The sequence below is a fragment of the Pongo pygmaeus genome, chromosome 18, assembly GCF_028885625.2.
Source record: "Pongo pygmaeus isolate AG05252 chromosome 18, NHGRI_mPonPyg2-v2.0_pri, whole genome shotgun sequence".
Classification (NCBI taxonomy): Eukaryota; Metazoa; Chordata; class Mammalia; order Primates; family Hominidae; genus Pongo; species Pongo pygmaeus.
Genome location: NC_072391.2, coordinates 22,602,810 through 22,616,035, shown reverse-complemented (window position 1 = coordinate 22,616,035; position 13,226 = coordinate 22,602,810). Strand labels below are relative to the sequence as shown.

The 13,226-nt window shown below is 44.4% G+C and overlaps 1 protein-coding gene across 1 annotated transcript in view; it reads left to right on the top strand.

Annotated features, from left to right (window-relative positions):
* LOC129015436 (acyl-coenzyme A synthetase ACSM1, mitochondrial-like) overlaps window positions 1-4,978 on the top strand; it is a 62,158-nt gene extending 57,180 nt beyond the window's left edge. The window contains 4 exon segments of the mRNA XM_063654573.1: window positions 908-1,035; window positions 2,702-2,801; window positions 4,001-4,120; window positions 4,644-4,978. Of these exon segments, the coding sequence (XP_063510643.1) occupies window positions 908-1,035; window positions 2,702-2,801; window positions 4,001-4,120; window positions 4,644-4,730 (435 nt within the window). The 3' untranslated portion in view covers window positions 4,731-4,978.
* The last annotated feature ends 8,248 nt before the right edge of the window (window positions 4,979-13,226 follow it).

Sequence of the window (13,226 nt, the reverse complement as noted above, 5' to 3'; positions counted from 1 at the left end):
GGTGGATTGTATCAAGGTCAGTATTCTGCCTAAGATACTGATCTATGGTTTTGCAAAATGGTACCACTGTGGAAAACTAGTGAAGAGTACAGGGCATTGATCCACATTATTTTTTACAACTAAATGCTGTCCACATGTATCTTAAAATGAAAAGTTAACTTAAAAACATACTAGACTCATAGGCTTTTTGTGAGGATCAAATAAGATAGTATTTAGGGAAGAAAATTCCCTCAGCAAATGTTTATTGACCCCTCTCATCTGTCCAGACTATATGTGAATGCTGAGCTTATAGCAGTAAGCAAGGTACAGTATAATGGAAATTTCATTCTAGTGTAGTGTCACACAAAATGAATATATATATATATATATATAGAGAGAGAGAGAGAGAGAGAGAGAGAGATGAAGTCTCACTCTGTTGCCCAAGCTGGATTGCAGTGGCATCATTTTGGCTCACTGCATCCTCCACCTCCCAGGTTCAAGCGATTCTCCTGCCTCAGCCTCCCCAGTAGCTGGGATTACAGGCATGCACCACCATGCCCAGCTAATTTTTGTATTTTTAGTAGAGATGGGGTTTCACTATGTTGGGCAGGCTGGCCTTGAACCCCTGACCTCATGATCCACCCACCTCAGCCTCCCAAAGTGCTGGGATTACAGGCGTGAGCCACCACGCCCGGCCAAATTGATATTTTTAAACATTGTCATTGAAATTGGTTTAATCACAACCACTCATAGAGCAGTCGCATGCATCATGTGCTACATGTAATGAAAATAGACTCAGAAATGGCAAAACTTGCCCAGGTACCGAGTAGAAACAGAGGCAGAATTCAAACACAGATTGGAACCCAAGGTCGTACTCATCACCTCTAAATTCACTGCCTTCAACAAAGGAGCTCTCTTCTTTTTGCAGGGTGACCCAGAGAAGACAGCTGAAGTGGAATGCGGGGACTTCTACAACACTGGGGACAGAGGAAAGATGGATGAAGAGGGCTACATTTGTTTCCTGGGGAGGAGTGATGACATCATTAATGCCTCTGGGTAGGTGTGGCTGACGCTGGGCTGGCTGTTGTTGCCGTCACATGCCTCATGGAATTTTGCTTACCTAGACATTTTTTCACGCATTGGTGAAATTTCAGCCTAAATCTGAATAGAGCCGTGTCTATGGTGCCCTGATTCCAGGCTTCAGTGCACCTCCCTAACCTTCTCTGCACACAGAAGAATCAAGCAAAATGAAATTCAAGAGGGTCTGGGAGAGGAGCCATAATAAGACATTGTGAAATTTAAAGTGGGGTTGGGGGGAATGGAATTGAGAAGGGAGACTCTGTCTTGGTCTCCATAGGTTCAGGGAGCCTGTTTCATGTTTTTGCCCCTCTAATGCAGCACCAAATGTCACAGGACAAACATAGTAATAATAATAGCTAACTTTAGCTATTGTTTATTTTTATTATTATGAATATATTTGTTATACATCTATGAGCATAATAAATATATTATTATAAAATTATTTATTAGTATAAATATATTACTTACTATAACTATTTAGCTAACCTGGAGTACTTACTATGTGAAAACACTGTCCTTAATGCTTTATATAACCCACCTCTCAAAGCTGGATTGGAGATGTGATTATTATCCCCGTTTTACTAACGAGGAAAGTGGGTCACTGACCAGTGAGGAAATTTGCCTAAAGATTCAAAGATAGCACAGGGTGCAATCCAGATTTGAACTGAGGTAATCTGGCTCTGAGCCCCTGTCCCTAACCCCTACATGATTTATAAAAAGGCACATTACACTACAGTAACAATTTCCCTTGGATATTTTGGAGAAATTGATGGGATTTTTATTTTATTTTTTATATTTTATTTTATTTTATTTTATTTTTTTGAGACAGAGTCTCTCACTGTCACCCAGGCTGGAGTGCAGTGGCCTGATCTTGGCTCACTGCAACCTCTGCCTCCTGGCTTCAAGTGAGCATCTCCAGCTAATTTTTATACTTTTAGCAGAGATGGGGTTTCACTATCTTGGCCAGGCTGGTCTTGAACTCCTGACCTCAAGTGATCCCCCTGTTTCAGCCTCCCACAGTGCTAAAATTACCGGTGTGAGCCACCATGCCCAGCCTGGATGGGATTTTTTTTTTTTAATTTCTAAAACATGATGTACTGGAAATTTGCACAGAGAGTAGATTTTAAATGCTCTTACCACAAAAGAAAAAAAAAGGCAATTATGTGAGACGATGGATATGCTAGCGTGCTTGAGTGTTTTAATTGCGTTACTATGTATATGTACATCAAAACATTAAGTTGTAAGCCTTAAATATATATAATAAAAGCCAAAAATCCTGCTGATACAATGGGAAATAGTATGCAGAATTTGCATGAATGTTTAAGACCAAGTTTGAGGCTTCCAAGAGATTTCGTGTTGGGGGAAGCTGCTTGGGCCAAGCTCTGAGGAGACAAAACATTAGCCCTCCTCCATCAATACAGGCAGTGAGGCAAGAAGCCGGGAGCACCGGAGTCTTGTATTTCTCAGCCCATAATGTCCAGGTCTTTACACTTTGGGCTCATGACACAGACAAGTCAGGGGTCTCTGGCTTCCTATGACCTCCACCCTCTGTGCCAAAGGAAGCTGTGACTCCAAAGCAGGGGATCTGGGGACTTGGTTCACCCCAGCCCTGGCATGTGCCTCAGAACCCTTCATCCTCCAGGTATCGCATCGGGCCTGCAGAGGTTGAAAGCGCTTTGGTGGAGCACCCAGCGGTGGCGGAGTCAGCTGTGGTGGGCAGCCCAGACCCGATTCGAGGGGAGGTGAGGAGAACACAGAGATCATCATGTCTGTGCGTGGGCACTAGGAAAGCAGGTGTAGGGGAAACATCCAGGCTTTACCTGTGCAGCCTTGGTGGAAGGGCATAGTGTGCATGTGCATTTACACGGTATGGTCACCAGGGGACACTGTGGACTCTCTGTGGCTCTGAATAAAAGGATGCTAGATACTATTTAATGAGCACTTATATATGCCAAATCACTTAACTCTCACGCAATGTAGTAATCTAAGAACACTTATGCTTTTCATAGATGAGGAAAGAGAAGCAGAAGGAGGTTAAGTAACCTCTCCACATCACCCAGCTACTAAGGGGTGGAGGCAGAATGGCATCTCAGCAACGTGGCTCCGGAACATACATGCATTTGTATGTTGAAAAGTGTTATTAGGCCGGGCACGGTGGCTCATGCCTGTAATCCCAACGTTTTGGGAGGCCGAGGTGGACCGATCACCTGAGGTCAGGAGTTCAAGACCAGGCTAGCCAACATGGTGAAACCTCGTCTCTACTAAAAATAAAAAAAGAATTAGCCAGGCGTGGTGGGGACAGGCGGGTGGAATGGGGTGTGGGGCACCTGTAGTTCCAGCTACTTGGGAGGCTGAGGCAGGACAATCACTTGAACCTGGGAGGCTGAGGTTGCAGTGAGCCAAGATCACACCACTGCACTCCGATCTGGGCAACAAGAATGAAACTCCATCTCAAAAAAAAAAAGTCTTTATTGATCACCTTCTATATGTGAGACCTTGTGCAGTAAAAGATTGCTAATATAAAAATAATAACTTGTCAGTAATTATGAAATGCCCATTGGGTTTCTGGCACAGAATTACATATATAATAACAGTAAAAATGATGATGAAAATATTGATGACGGGAGTAATAATAAATGTAAACTAGCTGGATGTTTTATATGTATTATCTCATAGAAGCTTTAAAGAAACCAAATGAAGAATGGAAGCTTTATTGTCTCCATTTCACAGAAAAGAAAACTGAGGTTAAGGAGAGGTCAAATAACTTTTCAAGGCATGGAGTGGGAATTGGAAATACAGGGATTTACACCTGGTCCTCTCCTTTTCCAAAACACTGTAGGGTTCAGTGTCACCTTGTTTTACCACTCATTCAATAAACATTGACTTTTTAAGCTATGGAGTAGGTTGGCACTCACTGTGAGCCCATGCCTTCATTCTGCAGGTGGTGAAGGCCTTTATTGTCCTGACCCCACAGTTCCTGTCCCATGACAAGGATCAGCTGATCAAGGAACTGCAGCAGCATGTCAAGTCAGTGACAGCCCCATACAAGTACCCAAGGAAGGTGAGTGAGGGCAGATGGAAGGGATCTGGTGCCCCTGAAGAGGTCCCTGCTAGGACGGGCTAGGTATCACTGTAGGTAACAAACAGCCCCAAACAATGGAGGTTTACAACACTGAAGGCTCTTTTTCTGCTCATGCCTCATGTCCTCCATGGCTCTCCTGGGCCCTGTCCTCCACATCTCCTCATTCTGCCACCAGAATAAAGGAGCAGCCTCCATATGGGACCTGTCAGCTGCTCTAAGAGTTGAAGGAGAGGGTGGACAGTCTCAATGGCTCCCAACTCTTTTGCCTCAAGGTTACATGCTTCACTTCCACTCACATCTCCTGGGTCAAAGCAAATCCCATGGCTACATCCACCTTCTAGGGGCCAGGGGGAGAACCTGAAATACTTGGGGACTCCATTAAGGCCACCATATGGTGTCAGCCTGCATGGGAGACTGTGGAGGGGCAGAGAAGGAGAGTGGAGAATTGTTAGGAAATGGCAGCAGGACTAAATCACTATGGTTTTGCTTTATCCTCAACCAGGTGGAGTTTGTCTCAGAGCTGCCAAAAACCATCACTGGCAAGATTAAATGGAATGAACTTCGGAAAAAGGAGATTGGTCAGATGTAATCGGCAGTGAACTCAGAACCCACTGCGCACCTGAGGCAAATCCCTGGCCACTCTAGTCTCCCCACTACGGTGAAGATGAGGGTGGGGCATTGAGAGTGTTGATTTGGGAAAGTATCAGGAGTGCCACGATTCCAACGTTTTTGTTCTTTTAAATTAAATTCAGTTACTCTGCTCCTCCAAGTCCTCTATATCTTTAGGATTTCCCAGGTGAGCACTCAGATTGCAAGTAATAAAATACTGATATCAACAATACCCTGTGTTGAGCATTTATTCGGGAATTAACCTATGTTAAATGCCCTCCCTCTGTAATTCTCCCTAATCTCCAACCTGAGATATCTTGGGACCAGATTCTCCCTCCTGGCACCAGCATCTCAGGGTAGCGCTAAGCACTCTTCAATAGCCAGGACACAGGGGTCCAGGAGGGATGCCCCATGTGGCTCCAGGCACCTGCCCATGGCCTGGGTGAGGCCCCAGCAAGGCCAGGGCAGGACGGATGTCCAGGGTGGTCAGCCTTGGTTTGGGGACTACATTTGCCTGCCAGACCACCTCTGCGGCCCCACCCAATGGGCTTCCACCAAATGGTCTTCCACCCAATGGTCTTCCACCCAATGGGCTTCTGCCTTTGTGTCCCCCAATAATGCCCATGTGCACATGCATCCCAACCTAAACCTGGTGTGTGTGAGTGAGAGCCCCAACCTCTAGGGACCCAGGACTCCTGCAGCCCTGCCATGGGCCTAGGAGCCCTGCCTCCAGCTTTCCCCTGTAGGAACCTACATGTCAGACCTTCCCAGTGACCCAGGAGCTCTGTCCCCCAGCCCTTGCCAGAGGACCCCACTCATTCACCCTCCCAGGGCCCAGGGTCCCTCTAGCCCAGAATCCCTTGGCCACAGACAATTTTCCTTCTTTGAATATAACCCTCTCCAGGCATCTAGAGCCTTCCTCACATCCCTGGCCTGGAATTCTGTAACCTGACCCTTTTCTCCATCCCTCCTTGGGGCCTAAGAGTGGACCACCAGGGGGCCACCGGAGGCTGAGAAGAGCAGGGGCAGAAAGGGCCTAGCCTGGGAATGAGAGGAGCACATATGGTCCCCTTCTCACCCACAGAGGGCCCTCTGTGACTGCCAATTTCTTAGGTGCACAAACCCAGGAACTCACAGGTAAATAAACAGACACCACAAGCACAGAGACACAAAGGCACAGAACTGCCCCAGCTTCACCTGGGCACTCAGGAGTATGGCCCACAGACAGGCTTACACACACACACACACACACACACCCCAGGAGACCACAGATACACAAGGCCATGAGACACAGCCTCACAGGGCAGACCCCACACACAATGGACACTCGTGCATGCACACACACATACACACACACAGTCACAGACCTACAGGCAGGGAAACAGAGAACACAGACATAAAGAGAAACATAAACACACAAATAGAGACACAATCAGGGACACCCAAAGGAGAGGCAAATTCACACACACACACAACACACACATACACACACACACCAAACAACACACACAGATACAGAACACAGACATACACAGACACTCTCACAGGGGCACACATGCCCAAAGACACATTACACAGTCACAAACACACATATTTGCACAACAAACACACACTCATTCAGGAAGAAACACACAAATGCATACAAAGATAGAGAAAAACAGAGCTATCCAGAGACAGCTACACGGTGACATACTCACAGATACTCAGACGCACAGGTGCATATGTGCAGATTAACACATCCAGATATGCACACACTCCCAGACCCCAGCCCACAGGACAACCACACGGGGATGGCACTCCACAGGGCACTCCTAAGGCAGTGGAGAGAACAGACCCAGGAATGACCTGGCCCTCCCGAGCTCTCTTGGAAGGGGGTATGTTCCAGGTTCCAAACCCAGGGCTGGTGTGTGCCCCTTCCAGGGCCTTCAGAAGGGCTGTTCCTTGGCCCTGAGATGCCAGAGAGGCCAGGATTGGGTGACTGTGGGGACAGGGGCACAGGGTTGAGCCTGGGACCCTGTGTGGGTATGTTTAGACAGGGCGGTGTTGCATGGCGCTTAGCAGATCTAGAAGTCAAGAGAGAAAGAGAGGTGTGCCCCCCAGGACCCTACCCTGGGCCAGAGTGGGCTGGCACCCAGAAATCAGAAGGTCTGCGAAGGTTCCAGAGAGGACTTGTCCTTGGGTTGGGGGTGGGGGTTCAGGTTGGGGGAGGGGACCTTGGAAGAACACAGGCTCCTTGTGGATTGTCCACTGTGAGGCACCAAGTACCGGGCCGGGGATTTGTGAAGAGGGAATATAAAGCCTCAGGATTTGCTAAGGCAGCTTCCAGACAGGAGAAGGTTTGGCGGAAACCAGAGTCCTGCTCGTGAGCCTCCCACTCCTGTGCCCCACGTGTCCTGCTGCTTCGCTGATAGCTGATGGCCTTTCTCTCTAACCTGTAGCTGAATCTCCCACCAGCGCTTGAGGACTTAGTTTGAACTGGATCCTTTCCCAGAGCCCCTTATCTTCCTCCTCCTCCGGGTGCCCCACAGCCCTCCCTTCTTTCCCTCCTTTTCCCTCCCCTCCCTCTCCATCCTCAACTGCAATCCCACCCCCATCCCTATCCCCTTCCTTCCCCCACTCCTAAGCCACTCCCACATCTGTCCTGGCCACCTCAGGGTGCCCTGAGAGGACCAGGACATACCTGTGTGGTGGCTGCTGTTTTGGCTCCTCCTGCAGGGGTTTTCTAGCCATCAATTCACCCATGTAAGTAGATGCTGGACCCACGGGGTTTCTTCCTTTTCACTGGGTAGTGTCAGGAGGCATAAAACTACACAGCCTGTAATCCTAGCACATTGTGGGGGCCGAGGTGGGCAGATTGCTTGTGTCCAGGAGTTCAAGACCAGCCTAAGCATCATAGCAAAACCCCATCTCTATGAAAGATTTAAAAAAAAAAGTTGGTCTAGCCTGGTGGGGCATGCCCATAGTCCCAGGCTGAGGTGGGCCGATCGCTTGGACCCAGGAGGTAGAGGCTGCAGTGAGCCAAGATTGTGCCACTGCACTCCAGCCTGGGTGACAGAGTGAGACCTTGTCTCCAACAAAACAAAACAAAAAAGTGAAATGTCATTTGAGTTCTGTGTCATCTGGTTTGATGATTTTTTTAGAAACTTCGGAGTCATCCATGTGTTCTCCTCTTGGGAGCTGCCTCCAGGGAGTCTATGTCCAATCAGTGTGAAGGAAGCCTGAGAAGCCAATCAGATGGGAGAGGAAAGGGTTGCATCCTGCTGGGATGTTTGCAATGCGGGAGTCACTAGGAGTGACATGACCAGGATGTGAATGAGAACTCTACTGACCTTTGTTTTGTAAAATGTGTCTTGTGTAGATCATTGATTCACCCAAAGCAGAAAGAGTCTTAAAGTCCTATGATTGTCCAAATATAAAGAAACCACAGGTTTACTTTGAAAGTTTCCACCCTCACATTATAAGCCTCACCACTACCCTCAGGAGAGGAGATGAGAGTATTTGTTCTGAGCGGCATGCACCAGATTCTTAGAGAGGGATCTGGAAAAGTCTAGTGATGGGGAGCAACCACTGCATCACCTCGCATGAGTACCTCCAACCAAAGAAGAATTTGTTGTTTCTTTTGAGGTTATGAAGGAGGAAATGTCTTGATAATCTTTGTTGGAATTTTTTTCTCCTTACCTGGCTGCATTTTCATAGATCAGTTAAACTCTCTTTCCCTACCTCACCTTTGAAGACTTGGATAAGTTTTCCTCATTGCATCTTCCACCTTCAGCCTTGCTCATGGCCGTCGACTGTCAGAACCTAAGCTTTCCTGGCCCCTTTGGACCTAATCTAGGTGGGAGCCCACTACTGATAAGCTGCATCCAGATAGTTGTCAGATGTGAAAAGAGTGCCCAAGATGGGAGATGTTTTCCTGGTCAATGAAAAGGTGGCCTTTGTCCTTCTCATGCATTTGATCCACATCTTTAACCATTGTGCCCAGAGCTCCTAGTCCCTTTCACACAGAGGCTACTCAGAAACAGTGTGTCCCTCCCAGGAGCTCAGGCCGCACTCACCTCCACTGTGAGGCTGAAGATGAAAGTGCTACAGAGCTCAGAGGCTGCTTTTTAGAGAGGTTTTGTTTGCACAAAACTGAGTCTTGGTATGTGAATTGGTCTGAATTACATTTTGAATATATCTTCTCCCCCAATACTTGTAAATCCCTAGTGTTTGTAAAATAATATATGTGCCTTTTGTGGCAGTGGCTATTTTTATTGCTTTCCGTATGAATTTCCAAGGTTGCTACTGATTGCTTTCTTTATGTGCAATGCTCTAAAATATGAAGGGGAACTCTTGTTATTGGTGTCTTGGCATTGTATTTTTAACTAACTTCAATTCTCTCGGTTTAAATTATAATTCCAGGAAGACTATGTTTTGCAAATCTTTATGGACTTTGAAAATCTGACATGAAATGCAGCTGTTTCAGCAGCAAAGTGAACATTAATTTTCAAAAGTTAATGTTTTTATAAACTTGGGTTAACAACAATCTGTGTTTATTTTTGTTGAAATATAACGCAGGTATTATTATTACAGCAGCTGTCCTCTCTCAGTTTTGCATATATGTAAACATGTCTTTTTTTTTTTTTTTCTTCTATTGTAATTATTATTATTATTATTATTATTATACTTTAGGTTTTATGGTACATGTGCCCAATGTGCAGTAAGTTACATATGTATACATGTGCCATGCTGGTGCACTGCACCCACCAACTCGTCATCTAGCATTAGGTATATCTCCCAATGTTATCCCTCCCCCCTCCCCCCAACCCACAACAGTCCCTGAAGTGTGATGTTCCCCTTCCTGTGTCCATGTGTTCTCATTGTTCAATTCCCACCTATGAGTGAGAATATGCGGTGTTTGGTTTTTTGTTCTTGCGATAGTTTACTGAGAATGATGATTTCCAATTTCATCCATGTCCCTACAAAGGACATGAACTCATCATTTCTTATGGCTGCATAGTATTCCATGGTGTAGATGTGCCACATTTTCTTAATCCAGTCTATCATTGTTGGACATTTGGGTTGGTTCCAAGTCTTTGCTATTGTGAATAATGCGGCAATAAACATACGTGTGCATGTGTCTTTATAGCAGCATGATTTATAGTCCTTTGGGTATATACCCAGTAATGGGATGGCTGGGTCGAATGGAATTTCTAGTTCTAGATCCCTGAGGAATCGCCACACTGACTTCCACAAGGGTTGAACTAGTTTACAGTCCCACCAACAGTGTAAAAGTGTTCCTATTTCTCCACATCCTCTCCAGCACCTGTTGTTTCCTGACTTTTTAATGATTGCCATTCTAACTGGTGTGAGATGGTATCTCATTGTGGTTTTGATTTGCATTTCTCTGATGGCCAGTGATGGTGAGCATTTTTTCATGTGTCTTTTGGCTGCATAAATGTCTTCTTTTGAGAAGTGTCTGTTCATGTCCTTCGCCCACTTTTTGATGGGGTTGTTTGTTTTTTTCTTGTAAATTTGTTGGAGTTCATTGTAGATTCTGGATATTAGCCCTTTGTCAGATGAGTAGGTTGCGAAAATTTTCTCCCATTTTGTAGGTTGCCTGTTCACTCTGATGGTAGTTTCCTTTGCTGTGCAGAAGCTCTTTAGTTTAATTAGATCCCATTTGTCAATTTTGGCTTTTGTTGCCATTGCTTTTGGTGTTTTAGACATGAAGTCCTTGCCCATGCCTATGTCCTGAATGGTATTGCCTAGGTTTTCTTCTAGGGTTTTTATGGTTTTAGGTCTAACATTTAAGTCTTTAATCCATCTTGAATTGATTTTTGTATAAGGTGTAAGGAAGGGATCCAGTTTCAGCTTTCTACATATGGCTAGCCAGTTTTCCCAGCACCATTTATTAAATAGGGAATCCTTTCCCCATTTCTTGTTTTTCTCAGGTTTGTCAAAGATCAGATGGTTGTAGATATGTGGCATTATTTCTGACGGCTCTGTTCTGTTCCATTGATCTATATCTCTGTTTTGGTACCAGTACCATGCTGTTTTGGTTACTGTAGCCTTGTAGTATAGTTTGAAGTCAGGTAGCGTGATGCCTCCAGCTTTGTTCTTTTGGCTTAGGATTGACTTGGCGATGCGGGCTCTTTTTTGGTTCCATATGAACTTTAAAGTAGTTTTTTCCAATTCTGTGAAGAAAGTCATTGGTAGCTTGATGGGGATGGCATTGAATCTGTAAATTACCTTGGGAAGGATGGCCATTTTCATGATATTGATTCTTCCTACCCATGAGCATGGAATGTTCTTCCATTTGTTTGTATCCTCTTTTATTTCCTTGAGCAGTGGTTTGTAGTTCTCCTTGAAGAGGTCTTTCACATCCCTTGTAAGTTGGATTCCTAGGTATTTTATTCTCTTTGAAGCAATTGTGAATGGGAGTTCACTCATGATTTGGCTCTCTGTTTGTCTGTTATTGATGTATAAGAATGCTTGTGATTTTTGCACATTGATTTTGTATCCTGAGACTTTGCTGAAGTTGCTTATCAGCTTAAGGAGATTTTGGGCTGAGACAATGGGGTTTTCTAGATATACTATCATGTCATCTGCAAACAGGGACAATTTGACTTCCTCTTTTCCTAATTGAATACCCTTGATTTCCTTCTCCTGCCTAATTGCCCTGGCCAGAACTTCCAACACTATGTTGAATAGAAGTGGCGAGAGAGGGCATCCCTGTCTTGTGCCAGTTTTCAAAGGGAATGCTTTCAGTTTTTGCCCATTCAGTATGATATTGGCTGTGGGTTTGTCATAAATAGCTCTTATTATTTTGAGATACGTCCCATCAATTCCTAATTTATTGAGAGTTTTTAGCATGAAGGGTTGTTGAATTTTGTCAAAGGCCTTTTCTGCATCTATTGAGATAATCATGTGGTTTTTGTCTTTGGTTCTGTTTATATGCTGGATTACATTTATTGATTTGCATATATTGAACCAGCCTTGCATCCCAGGGATGAAGCCCACTTGATCATGGTGGATAAGCTTTTTGATGTGCTGCTGGATTCTGTTTGCCAGTATTTTATTGAGGATTTTTGCATCAATGTTCATCAAGGATATTGGTCTAAAATTCTCTTTTTTTGTTGTGTCTCTGCCAGGCTTTGGTATCAGGATGATGCTGGCCTCATAAAATGAGTTAGGGAGGATTCCCTCTTTTTCTATTGATTGGAATAGTTTCAGAAGGAATGGTACCAGCTCCTCCTTGTACCTCTGGTAGAATTCGGCTGTGAACCCATCTGGTCCTGGACTTTTTTTGGTTGGTAAGCTATTGATTATTGCCATAATTTCAGCTCCTGTTATTGGTCTATTCAGAGATTGAACTTCTTCTTGGTTTAGTCTTGGGAGGGTGTATGTGTTGAGGAATTTATCCATTTCTTCTAGATTTTCTAGTTTATTTGCATAGAGGTGTTTGTAATATTCTCTGATGGTAGTTTGTATTTCTGTGGGATCGGTGGTGATATCCCCTTTATCATTTTTTATTGCATCTATTTGATTCTTCTCTCTTTTTTTCTTTATTAATCTTGCTAGCGGTCTATCAATTTTGTTGATCCTTTCAAAAAACCAGCTCCTGGATTCATTTATTTTTTGAAAGGTTTTTTGTGTCTCTATTTCCTTCAGTTCTGCTCTGATTTTAGTTATTTCTTGCCTTCTGCTAGCTTTTGAATGTGTTTGCTCTTGCTTTTCTAGTTCTTTTAATTGTGATGTTAGGGTGTCAATTTTGGATCTTTCCTGCTTTCTCTTGTGGGCATTTAGTGCTATAAATTTCCCTCTACACACTGCTTTGAATGCATCCCAGAGATTCTGGTATGTTGTGTCTTGGTTCTCGTTGGTTTCAAAGAACATCTTTATTTCTGCCTTCATTTCGTTATGTACCCAGTAGTCATTCAGGAGCAGGTTGTTCAGTTTCCACGTAGTTGAGCGGTTTTGAGTGAGATTCTTAATCCTGAGTTCTAGCTTGATTGCACTGTGATCTGAGAGACAGTTTGTTACAATTTCTGTTCTTTTACATTTATTGAGGAGAGCTTTACTTCCAAGGATATGGTCAATTTTGGAATAGGTGTGGTGTGGTGCTGAAAAAAATGTATATTCTGTTGATTTGGGGTGGAGAGTTCTGTAGATGTCTATTAGGTCTGCTTGGTGCAGAGCTGAGTTCAATTCCTGGGTATCCTTGTTGACTTTCTGTCTCGTTGATCTGTCTAATGTTGACAGTGGGGTGTTAAAGTCTCCCATTATTAATGTGTGGGAGTCTAAGTCTCTTTGTAGGTCACTCAGGACTTGCTTTATGAATCTGGGTGCTCCTGTATTGGGTGCATATATATTTAGGATAGTTAGCTCTTCTTGTTGAATTAATCCCTTTACCATTATGTAATGGCCTTCTTTGTCTCTTTTGATCTTTGTTGGTTTAAAGTCTGTTTTATCAGAGACTAGGATTGCAACCCCT